Below are 14,717 nucleotides of genomic sequence, written 5' to 3'. Positions count from 1 at the left end.
TTACAATGGGGGGATCAGATAGGATCTGTGCCACTGTGACAGAATGCTCTGTTATACAGATAGCTAGAATCTCAGCCATAAAGCAGGGCAGGACTGCTGCTTACAATGGGGGGGGATCAGATAGGATCTGTGCCACTGTGACAGAATGCTCTGTTATACAGATAGCTAGAATCTCAGCCATAAAGCAGGGCAGGACTGCTGCTTACAATGGGGGGATCAGATAGGATCTGTGCCACTGTGACAGAATGCTCTGTTATACAGATAGCTAGAATCTCAGCCATAAAGCAGGGCAGGACTGCTGCTTACAATGGGGGGATCAGATAGGATCTGTGCCACTGTGACAGAATGCTCTGTTATACAGATAGCTAGAATCTCAGCCATAAAGCAGGGCAGGACTGCTGCTTACAATGGGGGGATCAGATAGGATCTGTGCCACTGTGACAGAATGCTCCGTTATACAGATAGCTAGAATCTCAGCCATAAAGCAGGGCAGGACTGCTGCTTACAATGGGGGGATCAGATAGGATCTGTGCCACTGTGACAGAATGCTCTGTTATACAGATAGCTAGAATCTCAGCCATAAAGCAGGGCAGGACTGCTGCTTACAATGGGGGGGATCAGATAGGATCTGTGCCACTGTGACAGAATGCTCCGTTATACAGATAGCTAGAATCTCAGCCATAAAGCAGGGCAGGACTGCTGCTTACAATGGGGGGATCAGATAGGATCTGTGTCACTGTGACAGAATGCTCTGTTATACAGATAGCTAGAATCTCAGCCATAAAGCAGGGCAGGACTGCTGCTTACAATGGGGGGATCAGATAGGATCTGTGCCACTGTGACAGAATGCTCTGTTATACAGATAGCTAGAATCTCAGCCATAAAGCAGGGCAGGACTGCTGCTTACAATGGGGGGATCAGATAGGATCTGTGCCACTGTGACAGAATGCTCTGTTATACAGATAGCTAGAATCTCAGCCATAAAGCAGGGCAGGACTGCTGCTTACAATGGGGGGGGGATCAGATAGGATCTGTGCCACTGTGACAGAATGCTCTGTTATACAGATAGCTAGAATCTCAGCCATAAAGCAGGGCAGGACTGCTGCTTACAATGGGGGGGATCAGATAGGATCATGTGGGCAGTAGTCAGCTACAGGGTAACATAGGTCCCAGCCCAGTAAGTCCAGAGAAGTTGCTGTTTAGAGGGAGAGATCTGACACAGAGCTGGTATCTGTGGGAAGTAAAGTTTGATGTATAAAGCAGAAACTAAAGCAATCAGCAGGACGGCTCCCGACAGAATCCTGCATGGTTGGATGAGCAAACCAACGCACATAGAAAAAAAGTGTATAGAAAAAAGCAAGAAAATTGTTTTTTCATCAATTATAACCCTCTTTGGGGAAAAAAGTCAAAGTCCAACTGGAGTAAAAGATGTGAATATTAGTAAATCTGACAGGGGCCCAATGTGACTCTCGCTTTAAATAATCTCCAATAAAACCTGCGACCACTAGATGTCACTGTTTTCCTGTTAAAGGAACCTGCTAGCAATTCACTTAGTTGATCACTAGATGTCACTGCTGCCTATGGGGGGATTACACTGTGGCCTTCCATTGTTTCCATACGGAGTTCCTTGCTAGAGCACCGCCCCAGGCTTCCTGTCTGCAAGTCACATGGGTAGGTGAGTGTGTATCTTGTCAGTCCCTGGGTACCTGGGCTGTCCTATACATATCCTGTGAGACAGTTCTGCCTTTGTATTTAGCCACTGTATCCCTGGCTGCAGCCTGCAATGGCTTCTGTCTGTCTGCTCTCATTGCAGTCAGTGCAGCTGCTTAAGCCTTTATGTCTGTCTGCATTAAACACCCCCTGCTGCATTATGGGTATTCAGTGGAACTTATAGTGCGGCACTGACCAGTATTAGTCTGTATATATTACATTTATAGTATATACTCTCCCCTTGTACACATAAGTGACTTTTTCAAATGAATTCTGTGCTGTTTTTGCTACTAATGTCCCTCCTGCTGTTTCCCACAGACAGGACCTGATGGATCTCAGGCACTTCTGATACAGTGAGTGTGGGGCCCCTCCTACCTGCGCACAGGTCCCGCCCATTCCCAACATGGAGTCACACTCGTCCTGTGAGTAGGTATTTACTTTGCATGCAGACTCCTTTGCTTATGTGGATTAAGCATTGCATTATTATCATGATTGCTCAGTCACATATGTGTAATGGCTCCCTAAGCAGAATAAGGGAAATAGATGCAATAGACAGTGAGGTTCTGTCAGAGTGTGTGATGGGATGAGCCTTGTGCGTTTTATGACTCTTCCATTCTCAATCTGCAGGCCTGGCAGGTATGTCACAGATAAAGGAAGAAGATCTGGACTCTAAAGATCATCTGAAGCCAATGGAAAGCTCAGCGGTGCCCCTTACTCATTGGGGTAAGTAACCAGAGGTTCTGTGTTTGACACGTCTGCACCCCAATAACGTACCATGGAAATGTGCAATAAGTTTTTATCCCCGTGTCTCTCCCTTACTGGCAGCTTCCCCCAAAACAGAACCAGAAATACTACAAATAAAGATAAAGGAAGAAGAACCGGACCCTAACGATGATCTGATGCCACCAACAATGCTCCTAGTGACACACACTGATGGGGGTAAGTCATTATGCCACTCCCAGGGGGGTAATTATAAAGGGGGGGGGGGGGCAGGAGTGTAGTAGCGTTTCCCTAATTATAGAGCAATTTCAATATTTTTTTGGTAGAACAGTTCAACCTTAGGGGCTCCAGTAACATCTAGTTACGGCACCGGCCCCACCCTGCCAGTATATTGCCCTCGGTGCCACGTTCATGGGCAGACTGTAGGTCAGTGATCCCCAACCAGTGGCTCGGGGGTAACATGTTGCTCCCCAACCCCTTGGGTGTTGCTCTCAGTGCCCCCAAACCAGGAAGTTATTTTTGAATTCCTGACTCGGGGGCAAGTTTTGGTTGAATAAAACCAAGATTTACTGCCGAATAAAGCCCCTGTAAGCTGATAGGGTGCATAGAGGCTGCCTAATAGCCAATCACAGCCCTTATTTGGCTCCTCCATGAACTGTTATGGTGCTTGTGTTGCTCCCCAAGTCTTTTTACTTCTGACTGTAAGGAAGGTTGGGGATCCCCGGTGTAAGGGTTTGTAGATATAGAGGGTTTTACTAATATACCTTTCCTTTTGTTAGAGAACTGCCTGAATGGTGAAGTGAATAGATGCCCAGAAGCTGCCCAGCTGGGCACATCAGACGGCTGCAGGGCGGCACAGCACAGAGCTCACACACAATTCACTGTTTTCTCAGCAAGCGCCGAAGAGCCGAGATGTAACTGCTGTAAATGCGGCAGAATGTTCTCATCGAGCGGCGACCTTGCCACCCACCACTGCGCGAACGCTTTGTACGATTCCCAGTCACGTGACGCGGCCCTGGTGGGACAATTCCACTGCACAGAATGTGGCAAAAGTTTTGCCCATAAGGTTGGCATCGCGGAACACGCAAAGCTTCACACAGGGGGGAAACCCTTCCCGTGTACAGAGTGTGGCAAAGCCTTTGCTCGGAAGAGCAGCTTCCAGAACCACCAGGAGACTCACGTTGTGGCAAACAGACCCTTCACCTGCGGGGAGTGCGGCCGCGGATTCGCTCAAAAGGTCACACTGCGCCTTCACCAGAACGTTCACACGGGGGAGAAACCATTCACGTGCACGGAATGTGGGAGGAGCTTTTCCAAGAAGGACAATCTGCGGCGACACAGCAAGTTGCACGTAGTGCAGAAGACGTGCAGCCAGTGCGGCAAATATTTTACCCAAACGCGTTTCCCCTATGGCTCGCCCGGGCTCAGCCCATTCACCTGCCTGGAGTGCCAGAAGAAAAATCACATACGGGAAATGCCTTTGAGGTGCGCCAAGTGCGGCGACGGCTTCTATCGGAGGAATCACCTGACTATTCACCAGAAGGTTCACGAGAGGGAGAAAACGTTTGGGTGCAAAGACTGCGGCGAGGCTTTCCCCGAGAAGAAACAACTCAAGAAGCACCAGGGAATCCATAGCAAAGGCAGAGAGGTGGAAGGAGCAGGGGTCCCCGAAACGGATTGAACGATTGTGTGAGAGCAGCGCCCCCTGCAGGATCGACAGAACCACCCCGAGAGGGACGAACCTGTAACATAATGGGAAATCATGGGCTCAACAGCAAACGCCTGAATCTCAATGTTCTGCTTCTCCCATTCATTCCTGTTTATTCCTCTGTTCCCTGACGGCTACAGCATCATTGTGAGCAGCTTGTAGCCCCCTGTGTGCAGCTCCACCCCCAGAGCAAGTGCAGATGGAGCCGCAGCTATTTGTGCATTTGACACACAGCTCCATTATATGTACTGGGAATAGAGCAGGGATGTGGCCCAAATTCCCAAATAAAGTGCCCTCTAATGTCTGCCGTGTAGCTGCCATTCTGTGAGTGTGACGTGCCCTGTACCGAGTGCTGTGAGCGCTGATGTGGCTTCCATAGGAACATTGAGAGGAATAAAATGGCTCAGAAACTGCCTGGAGCTCTTTATGCATCACTTCTTGGTATTTATCTTGTAGGCAATAATAAATATTATGTTGTTCTGGATTCACTTTGGGCTAAACATTAACCCTATCTGTAACAATGGCCCCTTTATTGGAGCTCCCTATAGATCCTCTCAGGTCCCTGTCTGGGTTTCACATGAGGGGTGGGCGTGTCCTAACGGTCCCTGCCAGAAGCACAGTAGGAGGGGGAGAGCCAATCACAGCCCTGCACTCACACAAGCACAGACAGGCTTCAGTTCCCTATCAGGTCAGCCTAGCTGCTGATTGGTTCCTATCCTACAGTGCCACCGCCCCCCTGCACAGCCTGGGAAAGGAGGCAGCAGGAAGTGGCACAGATGGGCGGGGCTAGTGGGGTTTTGAAGAAATTTCCAATAAATCAGCCCAAAAGGCTACATTTTAAAGCCCATTCTTTCTGTATTTAGGAGTGTAATGCACCGGCACATTACACTGGTCCCATCATGTATATCCGTACCAGAGAGAGGCTAGTGAGTGCTGTGTGGGTGCTTGGGCGGCTTCATTGCACAAACTTATTAGGATCTGATCAGAAGGAAGGAGCCCTGGGAGGGGGTAACTGCCGGGTAACTGCCGGGTAACTGCCGGGTTCGGCTCTGGGGGGAGAAGCTGAACTGGCTCCTCCTTTCTGTCTCATTGAATATCCAGGTAAAGTGGGCGGAGCAGCCCCTCCCACAGTGAGACGCTCTGTCCTCCTGTACCTGCCAGGGGAGCTTATAGGGGACCCCCAAGCACCCCCATACATAGGCCTCATTCTCTGCATATCCTCCTTACTCTCCTCTCACATGGAAGGACTAGAACCCAAATGATACCCAAACCCAATTACTGGGGTCCCGCTACATACGAATTGGAGCAGTTCTGGCCCAGTGAGGGCCAATCAGGTTCCACCAAACAGGAATGATCATACAAACACGACCCAGAGGCTTAATTTCACCCCTTATAACCAGTGTAGGGTTGCCGCCTTGTGCTGTGGCTGATCCCGGGCAGTGGGGTGGGATGTGATGTCACTGGGCAGGGCAGTGACATCATGTGGGTGTGACTATTTGGTCACCTACAGTTAGAAAGCAAAAGCAAAGATCTGATTGGTTGCTATGGGCAACTTCACCAGTGATGATGGAGACAATAATAAATGTGCCTTTTAGTGCTCTGTGCCCAAAATAAGCCCCACCCACAACTATAAACCACGCCCACCAACACTTTGTGGGTTTTGGCTATTTTAAAGCAAAGTTATCCTGCTAAAACTTCCTTCAGCTTCAAATAGGGCTTATTTTAACCCCAAAGTGTCCCCAGTGTAGCCACATGCGGATTGGTTCGGCTGGAGGGGGTACAAAGGTCACTTTCCAGTCTATCCAATCCCTGTGAAGCCGCAGAAAGTTAGGAACTTCCAGGTTTTATATTTTAATGTCATTTCATTGTATGTTTAAAACACACGGAACTGGAGAGGGACAAAAGAAAACGATGACAAATGGTTCCAGGATCAGAAACTACAGCATCCCGCCCTGGGGGGACTATTTCACAGGTGTAAAGTAGCTGAGGGACGTAATCCTTCCGCACTCCTCCGGGCCGGGACAATTCCATGCACAGGTGTTACTATGGCAGCGGGCAGTTCCACATTCCGTCACTAGGTGTCACTATTTCCTAAGGGAACCAATGTGTAAGGTGATGCGGCTTTTCTTACCGCGCTATATCCTAATGCACTTCTCACTTCCGTTGTTAGGGAGGGCTACAGGAAGAGGTACGGCGTGTGTTTCCTTCCCCTCCCTTTGTTTTTTGGGGTCCTGACACTGGCTAAGTGCAGCCCCCCTCTCCCCAGGGCCCTACACTAGGGAACTCCTGCTGCACAGGGAAGGCTGAGGGCTGCGCAGCTTTTCTATATTCAGGCAAAGCTCCCATAGAGCCGGGGATGAGGGAATTCCCATAGAGAGTGCAGCTGTTCTGTCCCTGTGTGGGACGTGTAGGCTTTATACTGTGACTGCTGCATCATTATATTCCCATAAGGAGCTGCAACCCTGCCCCCTACAGTTTCACTGCGGAACTGCAAGTCTGTTTGTAATGTAAACTGATGGGAAGCTGCTCCCCCAGCGCAGTTCAGCTGCTGCCCTTATACATGGTGTTCCCTAATGATACAGTTATTAGTGTTCTCTGCACTGCTGGTTCTGACTCCTAACACAATGTAGCACAATCCAGCCGAATGGAGGGGAACTAACGTCTGTTTTCACAATGTCTGTTCTAAACAGTAACACATTCTCCGGCGATGGAGCCGCAGCTATTCCTGACTGAGATAAAGGAAGAACCGGACTCTGACCTGAGCCCAATGGGAAGCTCAGCAGCTCCACCTACTGATGGGGGTAAGTAGCCAGGATTTCTGTCTGTAAAGGTTGGATTTCAGGGATGAAAAGGATCTCTCTGTGGTGCAATAAAGTCATTAATTAAACTGTTGGGGCTGTGATGCAATGTACTGGCTTCCCTGGGGGTATGGAGCTTATTGTAAAGTGATTCCATGGGCAGAGATTGGTGCGGCCTGGTATATGTGAGTCTGGGGATCAGTTACATTTGCTTGTGTGAGTGCAGGGCTGTGATTGGCTCTCCCCCTCCTACTGTGCTTCTGGCAGGGACTGTTAGGCCACGCCCACCCCTCATGTGAAACCCAGACAGGGACCTGAGAGGATCTATAGGGAGCTCCAATAAAGGGGCCATTGTTACAGATAGGGTTAATGTTTAGCCCAAAGGGAAACCAGCATCGGATATTATTCATAATTGCCTACAGGGTTGGCTGTTACTCTGTGCATGGGGCGGGGGGGCTTTTATCTGTAGCCTCACTAGTTACAATGCAAGATAATGGAAACCATCTGTTGGTTATACACCCTGTCTCTTCCTCACTGGCAGTTTCCCCAGCGGCTGAACCAGACATATTCCAGGTAAATAAAAAGGAGGAAGAACCAGACTATGATTATTCCCAGAACCCAATGGAAAACTCTGCAGTTCCACTTACTGATGGGGGTAAGTAGCCAGGGATTGTGTGACACTGACCTACCTGGCTCCCCCTGTTTGTGCCTCAGTTACTCTGAGCCCATAGGCCTTACCCCCCATCTCCTTCCCCCACTCCCTTAGTCAATATGTTGAACTATGTGTATTTGTAGTTTTGTTCTTCCCTCTGTAACAGCCCAACACTCAGTCCCATAGAACCTTATGCTGCGGGGCTGTCACTGCGCTCACAGGAATAAAGCCAATGGGTTTCTCTGCATTTCTGCCACTTACTCCCCATTTCTGACAAGATTTTTCTTTCTTCCAATAGAGAACTGCCCGACCAATGAGTGGAACTGTGGGATTCTGCCAGTCGTAGGGACTAAAACCTACTTTGTTATATTAGATACAGCCAAGGAGCCATTAGCGAGCCCGGGAATGCTGCTGTGGCCGCCGGAGACCAGAGCGCAGACCACCCTGGATTGTAGGCTGAGTGCAAGCTCTGTGGGTTTCCCAGCAGGACCCAAAGCCGCGGGGTTTATCTGTGATAAATGTGGGTTAAGCTTCTCGGCCGGCGTGGCGCTGCTGTCGCACTGCTGTAACCGCACGATGATCAACCGGCAGAGCCGGCGGCTCCAGCAGCTCAGCGCCCCCGTCTGTATGGGCGATTGGAAGCAGAAAAGCAGCGGCAACGCTTCCCGAGCGCATCAGCTGATCTACACGGAGGAGAAATGCCTGCCCTGCCCCCAGTGTGGCCGACTCTTCCCCGAAGGCTACAGGATGCGGAATCACATGCTCATTCACAACGGGGAGAAACCCTTCATCTGCACGGAGTGCGGCAAAGCCTTCAAGCGCAGGGTGGCCCTGGTGGAACACGAGCGAGTGCATACGGGGGAGAGGCCGTACCGCTGCCAGCAGTGTGGGAGGAGCTACACTCACAGGGGCAGTCTCTACAGCCACCAGGCGGCCTGCTATGAGGAGAAACCATTCGCCTGCACGGAATGTGGCAAACGCTTCTCCCAGAAGTCTCTGTATCTCCTTCACCAGAACAGCCACACCCCTCCCTGCGCCGACTGCGGCAAAACGTTCACCAGGAAGTACAGTTACCAGCAGCACATAAAGACTCACAGGAAGGAGAGAAAGGGAGCCAACAGAACCCTGACAGAACTTCTCCCATGATGCTTTGCCTCTGCAATAGGGTCTGTACTGGAACAGACTGGAGGGATCCAAATGAAAGGCATCACTGGGTACCGAACCTGCACTTAAACGGGACTTGTCATGTTTTCTAAAGCCAATAATACAGGCAGTGAGGCCAATACGGTGTATTATATGGTTTCATTGGGCTTTCACTCGGCTGCGCAGGGCAATGGCGCTGGTGAGTTTCCTTTCCCCAAGTGAGGGATGAAATAACTGGAGACTCACATCAGTAGAGAGGAGCAGGCAAAACCCTAACCCTGTAGGCAATTATGAATAATATCCGGTGCTGGTTTCCCTTTGGGCTAAACATTAACCCTATCTGTAACAATGGCCCCTTTATTGGAGCTCCCTATAGATCCTCTCAGGTCCCTGTCTGGGTTTCACATGAGGGGTGGGCGTGTCCTAACGGTCCCTGCCAGAAGCACAGTAGGAGGGGGAGAGCCAATCACAGCCCTGCACTCACACAAGCACAGACAGGCTTCAGTTCCCTATCAGGTCGGCCTAGCTGCTGATACGTTTTGCCTTAAACCCTATATTTGGTTAGATGGTCCTACTTTCCATTTATATAGTGTTGGATAGGCAGTGGCGCAGATGTGTACGGCCCCTAACTAGGTGTGTAATGTAATGGTACAATCTTGGCACAATGGGCCGCGGGGAGATTAGTTACCCATAAACCTCAGCGGGCGACTAATCTCTCTCACAGGCCTTTCCACCATCAATAAATTGAATCACCGGTGGGGAGGCCTAAGCGCCACTTTGTTTGCCAGAATTGCTACAGTTTCCACCTTCGGTGCCACTTTTCATGCCCAGGACAAGACTATGTAGGACAATTGGGAATTTATTATTCAGAATCCATCATCCAAGGTCATAAAACCTCTCGGCACCCCAGGTACTTAGATAGAATTGCAATGATGCCCACGTCAATGCCACTTTGTATGCCCAAAACTGTTTCAGGCCCGGCTGGAACAAAATGGATACTATGTGGGGCTTCCCTGCCTACGCATTTATATTTTGAAATCAGTAACTCAAAGTAATTTAACCCTTTACAACATTAGTCATTTGATCCAATAAGAATCTAATGCCACTTCTTGTGCCCTGAACATAATTATGTGCCACACTGAAATGATCTGTATACGGAGATATTCACCTTCCCTCCTGTGAATCTAGACTTTACATCTGTGGCCCAGAACCAATAAACTCTTTAAAACAATGGTATCTTATTTGTGCATTTAAGTGTTTTATTTTTTATTCAGGTGGCAAATAAGTAACAAGTGTATGAAAAAAAAAATGGGGGATTCTAAAGCCCTGCAGCAGCCCCTTACTCAGTATGAAAAGCATGAAATAGAAATACAATATCTTGGGTGTAATACGCTGGAGGCGAGAAAGATAAAATCCACAGAATTATATGAACAAGCGTAGAACATTGATTAATGGCGCCCCCTGCTGGTAGGATTATGTGTTGGAGAATAAGATGATTGACAGATTCTCTGTACAGATAATATTTTAACGTTTCCCATCCTCAGTCACAATGGTATCTGCCCATTAAATGGCCCGTCCCTTGCGGAGCTGCGGCCCGCTGGCACCAAATAGTGCATTTCCCATCGTGCATTACGGATATTCCCCCATTCAGTCGGTTACTCACCCCCATCACTGCCCTTGGGGGGGGGGGGAAGGGTTATTGGCGGTTAAAGAACGACCCACCAGGGGGCAGCACTGAGCACAAAATAATCCTAACATGACGTTAGTGTACATTGATACAGAAGTAACCAGTTTCGTTCAAGGAGACATATTGGATAAATGGGAAAACCCTAATTTTGTAGGCAATTATGAATAATATACGGTGCTGGTTTCCCTTTGGGCTAAACATTAACCCTATCTGTAACAATGGCCCCTTTATTGGAGCTCCCTATAGATCCTCTCAGGTCCCTGTCTGGGTTTCACATGAGGGGTGGGCGTGTCCTAACGGTCCCTGCCAGAAGCACAGTAGGAGGGGGAGAGCCAATCACAGCCCTGCACTCACACAAGCACAGACAGGCTTCAGTTCCCTATCAGGTCAGCCTAGCTGCTGATTGGTTCCTATCCTACAGTGCAGTGTACGGAGGGCCGCCGGCCCCCCAGCTCATCCAGAGAATTCAGCCAGCAGGAAGTGGAACAGATGGGCGGGGCTAGTGGGGTTTGGGGGAATTTCTCAATAAATCAGTCAGAAACACAACTTTAAGCACAATCCTTCTATATCTAGAGGAGTATAATTCCCTGGTACATTCATCATTTTTATAGGATATGTCTCCTTTCACAATACTTTGTTTACGGCGCTAAAATAAACCTATTTACAGCAATTCAGCGCCCTCCGTAACAATAACCGGTAGCCGTGACTGGGACCCATAGTCCGGCCCGTAGCAGCGACATCTCAGCACAGACTGACTAGAGAACTAGAATCAGGATTTAGCGGATGACCCAGGCGCAGGCCCCATAAGCGATTATAACCAACTGAACTTTCCTAACACGAAATACAAGACAATAACTGCTGGGAAGGAATTAATCCTAGGGCAGTTTCTAAGGAGAAAATAAAAATACAAATCACTATCGGTAGGTACAGCTATTAGGGAGTGAGTGGGCGGCTCTGAGAAGAGCCTTTGTGTTTATATCGGTTTATGAGCAGATTCAGCCCCCGAAGCCGTAGAGAGTGCGGCCCTGGCGCTTGAGAGCGTACACCACATCCATGGCGGTAACGGTCTTCCTCTTGGCGTGCTCGGTGTAGGTGACGGCGTCCCGGATGACATTCTCCAGGAAAACCTTGAGGACCCCCCGAGTCTCCTCATAGATGAGGCCAGAGATGCGCTTGACTCCCCCTCTCCGTGCCAGGCGGCGGATGGCGGGCTTGGTGATGCCCTGGATGTTATCCCGCAGTACCTTCCTGTGCCGCTTGGCGCCTCCTTTCCCCAAACCCTTCCCGCCTTTACCGCGTCCAGACATCTCTCTCTATTCACCGCACAAGGTAAACTAAAGTATTAGCCCTCCAACGGGCCCTTATATACATATGGACAGAACCTGGGAGGGAACTGAAATGATGGGTGGGGCTAAAATGACGATTTAGTGGTCACGGATTTCTATTGGTTACTGGTTACTACTAAATACACCAAACACATTTAGACATTGTCCTCCCGCCAAAAATGAAGCTTTGTTATTGGTTTATTTAAATGTCAGCTCCTTGGGCGATTTACTGATGTCTGCAAATCCGTTGTTGGTTGGATTTAAATCGCCCGCCAAAATATCAGCGCAAACAGGAATCAAATTAAGTTCCGCAGGAGAGGAAGGAAGTTTATATTGTACCCTATTGTGTGTGAGGAAATAATAATTTCCAGAAAATCCCACTCACACTGATCTCAGTATATTATCTGCCTCTCACCACCTTTTCACACACTAACTCCGTGCCCCAGGCTCCCCCCATAACAATCCGCACAGTCAGACACCGCTCCGGTTATAGAAATCTCCCTGTGTGACCTCTGTAATCGGACGGAGAAATAAATCCGCCACATGATTTAAATCGCAGGTTCAGAACTGCAACAATGAATCCAGTAATAACGTAACCAATTCTCTCTCATTTCAGTTTGGGCCTAGATACTGTATCGATCACTACAGAAATATTCCCCAAGTGTTTACCGGTATAAATATCTGTACCACTCTATGGATCTAAAGTGCGCCCACCCGAGTTGTGCCGATACATCCCTGGGAAATTACTAATAACCATCTGGCCTGCTTTCATATAAAGCAAAACCCCCCACTATGAAATTGTTTATCATGTCACATCACGATATAAGTAAATCTAGGTACAGATCTTATAGGGAGGAGGTGAGTGGCTCTGAGAAGAGCCTTTGGGTTTATGAGCGAATCAGTACTCAGATTTACCCGTATGTGTCACACAGCCGTGTTTAGATAATGTGAGTGGCTCTGAGAAGAGCCTTTGTGTTGCTGGGAGTAGGGCAGGAGATGGGGCAGCAGTTACTTGGCGCTGGTGTACTTGGTGACAGCCTTGGTGCCCTCGGACACGGCGTGTTTGGCCAGCTCCCCAGGCAGCAGCAGGCGGACCGCGGTCTGGATCTCCCGGGAGGTGATGGTGGAGCGCTTGTTGTAATGAGCCAGGCGGGAGGCTTCCCCTGCGATGCGCTCAAACACATCGTTGACAAAGGAGTTCATGATGCTCATGGCCTTGGAGGAGATGCCGGTATCGGGGTGCACCTGCTTCAGTACCTTGTACACGTAAATGGCGTAACTCTCCTTCCTCGTCTTCCTGCGCTTCTTTCCATCTTTCTTCTGGGTCTTGGTCACCGCTTTCTTGGAGCCTTTCTTCGGGGCTGGAGCGGACTTGGCTGGTTCAGGCATGATCAACTATCCTTACGCTTTCTGATAAACGAGAAAACTGTTTCCTCCTTCTCCCGGGCTGCTGCTTTTATAGCCCTCCCATGCAAATAAGGGAACTCGGAACCTGCGTCTGTAACTGGTCGGTTTGTGTCACATGGCATAAACCCTCCCATCTACAGCTACGGATTGGTGTTCCAGAAAGCGTCTGTGTGATTGGCTGCAATCGAACTTACATGACAAAAAAGAAAAAGGATGAATGCGCTTAGAGCAAGTTATTGGCGCTTCCTAAAACCCCAACTATGATTGGCTGAACCAGAATTCACCCAATTAGAGAAGAGAGGTGTGTCCTGCGCTGCCTACTAAAACCAGTACTTGGCGTAAGAACGCTACATTCTTCTATTTCTTTGTAGCTGAGTTGTATTGGCGATCATGTCCGGCAGAGGCAAACAAGGCGGCAAGGTTCGGGCTAAGGCCAAGACCCGCTCATCCCGGGCTGGGCTGCAGTTCCCAGTTGGCCGTGTTCACCGCTTGCTGAGGAAAGGCAATTATGCCGAGCGGGTGGGAGCCGGAGCTCCGGTCTATCTGGCCGCAGTACTCGAGTACCTGACCGCTGAGATCCTGGAGTTGGCCGGGAACGCTGCCCGGGATAACAAGAAGACCCGCATCATCCCCAGGCACCTGCAGCTCGCTGTGCGCAACGATGAGGAGCTGAACAAACTGCTCGGAGGGGTGACTATCGCTCAGGGCGGGGTCCTGCCCAACATCCAGTCCGTGCTGCTGCCCAAGAAAGCCGAGAGCTCCAAGCCGGCCAAGGGCAAGTAACGCTCCGAACGATGAACTCTAAGCATCAAATAACCCAAAGGCTCTTCTCAGAGCCACTCACATTATCTAAACACGGCTGTGTGACACATACGGGTAAATCTGACTGCTGATCCGCTCATAAACCCAAAGGCTCCTCTCAGAGCAGGGCAAGGGGGGTGATTATCCCGGGCAGACTGATACAGTCGCACTGCCGGTAACAGGGAGGGACACAATGTTGCTGTTTGGGGGTTCAATAAACCTCATAACGGGAGCTGCAATTGATTTCTGAGTTGGTGAAATAATGTATCGGGGTAAAGGGATCTGAGTGTCCCCCAACTTCTCCTTATTCTCTGATCCCAGGGGAGTCGGATGTTACAGGGAACTGATTTTGAGGGGATTTCTGAATTTGTAATTTTTATGATTTGGGGCTCAGATTATATACAGGGAATATGAATGTGATTCCCACAGATTAGTGGGAACATTCAACAAATAAGTTTTGTGGTTTTGATTGTGTTTCCAGTTACTGTATATAGTCCCTAGTGCGCCCCTTCTGCCAACACTGCAACTCCCCGGGCCCCTACTCTGCCAGGGAGGTACCGGCCTCAGGCTCTTGTCTTCTTGGGAATAAAAGTATCTGCCCTTATCCCTCTCTCGTCTGGGAACCCAATACCCCCCCCCCCCCCCCTGCACATACAGCCCCCTCTCTCCCTCTCACACTCAGTGCCGCCCATACAGTGTCGGGCTCATGTTCCCTTCTCCCCGGCACATAAACCCCCAACTGATCAGTATCCGGCACGGACTCAGA

General features: G+C 49.6%; 4 protein-coding genes across 8 annotated transcripts; 3 read left to right on the top strand and 1 right to left on the bottom strand.

Annotated features, from left to right (window-relative positions):
- Positions 1 to 1,067: 1,067 nt before the first annotated feature.
- Positions 1,068 to 4,622, top strand: LOC100493787 (gastrula zinc finger protein XlCGF8.2DB). 3 transcript variants are annotated; one of them, XM_012953335.3, is made up of 5 exons: positions 1,068 to 1,675; positions 2,029 to 2,136; positions 2,338 to 2,433; positions 2,536 to 2,649; positions 3,210 to 4,622. In XM_012953335.3, exons 3-5 carry the CDS (start codon positions 2,349 to 2,351, stop codon positions 4,109 to 4,111), a joined length of 1,101 nt encoding a protein of 366 aa, XP_012808789.1. In that variant the 5' UTR covers positions 1,068 to 1,675; positions 2,029 to 2,136; positions 2,338 to 2,348; the 3' UTR covers positions 4,112 to 4,622. The 3 variants fall into 3 exon arrangements, with proteins under 3 accessions (XP_012808789.1, XP_031760162.1, XP_012808787.1); XM_031904302.1 differs by having other exon boundaries at positions 2,029 to 2,140; XM_012953333.3 differs by having other exon boundaries at positions 1,069 to 1,675; positions 2,029 to 2,132.
- A 1,601-nt stretch (positions 4,623 to 6,223) lies between these two features.
- On the top strand, positions 6,224 to 9,972 carry LOC100493966 (gastrula zinc finger protein XlCGF8.2DB). 3 transcript variants are annotated; one of them, XM_031904297.1, is made up of 4 exons: positions 6,227 to 6,326; positions 6,829 to 6,939; positions 7,478 to 7,591; positions 7,962 to 9,972. In XM_031904297.1, the coding sequence occupies exons 1-4, from the start codon at positions 6,242 to 6,244 to the stop codon at positions 8,732 to 8,734; spliced, it is 1,083 nt and encodes a 360-aa protein (XP_031760157.1). In that variant the 5' UTR covers positions 6,227 to 6,241; the 3' UTR covers positions 8,735 to 9,972. The 3 variants fall into 3 exon arrangements, with proteins under 3 accessions (XP_012808785.1, XP_031760157.1, XP_002942392.2); XM_002942346.5 differs by having other exon boundaries at positions 6,230 to 6,326; positions 7,887 to 9,972; XM_012953331.3 differs by lacking the exon at positions 7,478 to 7,591 and having other exon boundaries at positions 6,224 to 6,326; positions 7,887 to 9,972.
- A 2,630-nt stretch (positions 9,973 to 12,602) lies between these two features.
- Positions 12,603 to 13,181, bottom strand: LOC100492632 (histone H2B 1.1). The gene has a single exon (XM_004919053.4). The coding sequence runs from the start codon at positions 13,130 to 13,132 to the stop codon at positions 12,752 to 12,754; it is 381 nt and encodes a 126-aa protein (XP_004919110.1). The 5' UTR covers positions 13,133 to 13,181; the 3' UTR covers positions 12,603 to 12,751.
- Positions 13,182 to 13,507: 326 nt separating this feature from the next.
- Positions 13,508 to 14,455, top strand: LOC116411633 (histone H2A type 1-like). The gene has a single exon (XM_031904322.1). The coding sequence runs from the start codon at positions 13,541 to 13,543 to the stop codon at positions 13,931 to 13,933; it is 393 nt and encodes a 130-aa protein (XP_031760182.1). The 5' UTR covers positions 13,508 to 13,540; the 3' UTR covers positions 13,934 to 14,455.
- Positions 14,456 to 14,717: the final 262 nt, after the last annotated feature.

Source organism: Xenopus tropicalis, chromosome 6, assembly GCF_000004195.4.
Source record: "Xenopus tropicalis strain Nigerian chromosome 6, UCB_Xtro_10.0, whole genome shotgun sequence".
NCBI classification, from domain to species: Eukaryota; Metazoa; Chordata; class Amphibia; order Anura; family Pipidae; genus Xenopus; species Xenopus tropicalis.
This window is presented reverse-complemented; position numbering and strand designations above follow the sequence as displayed.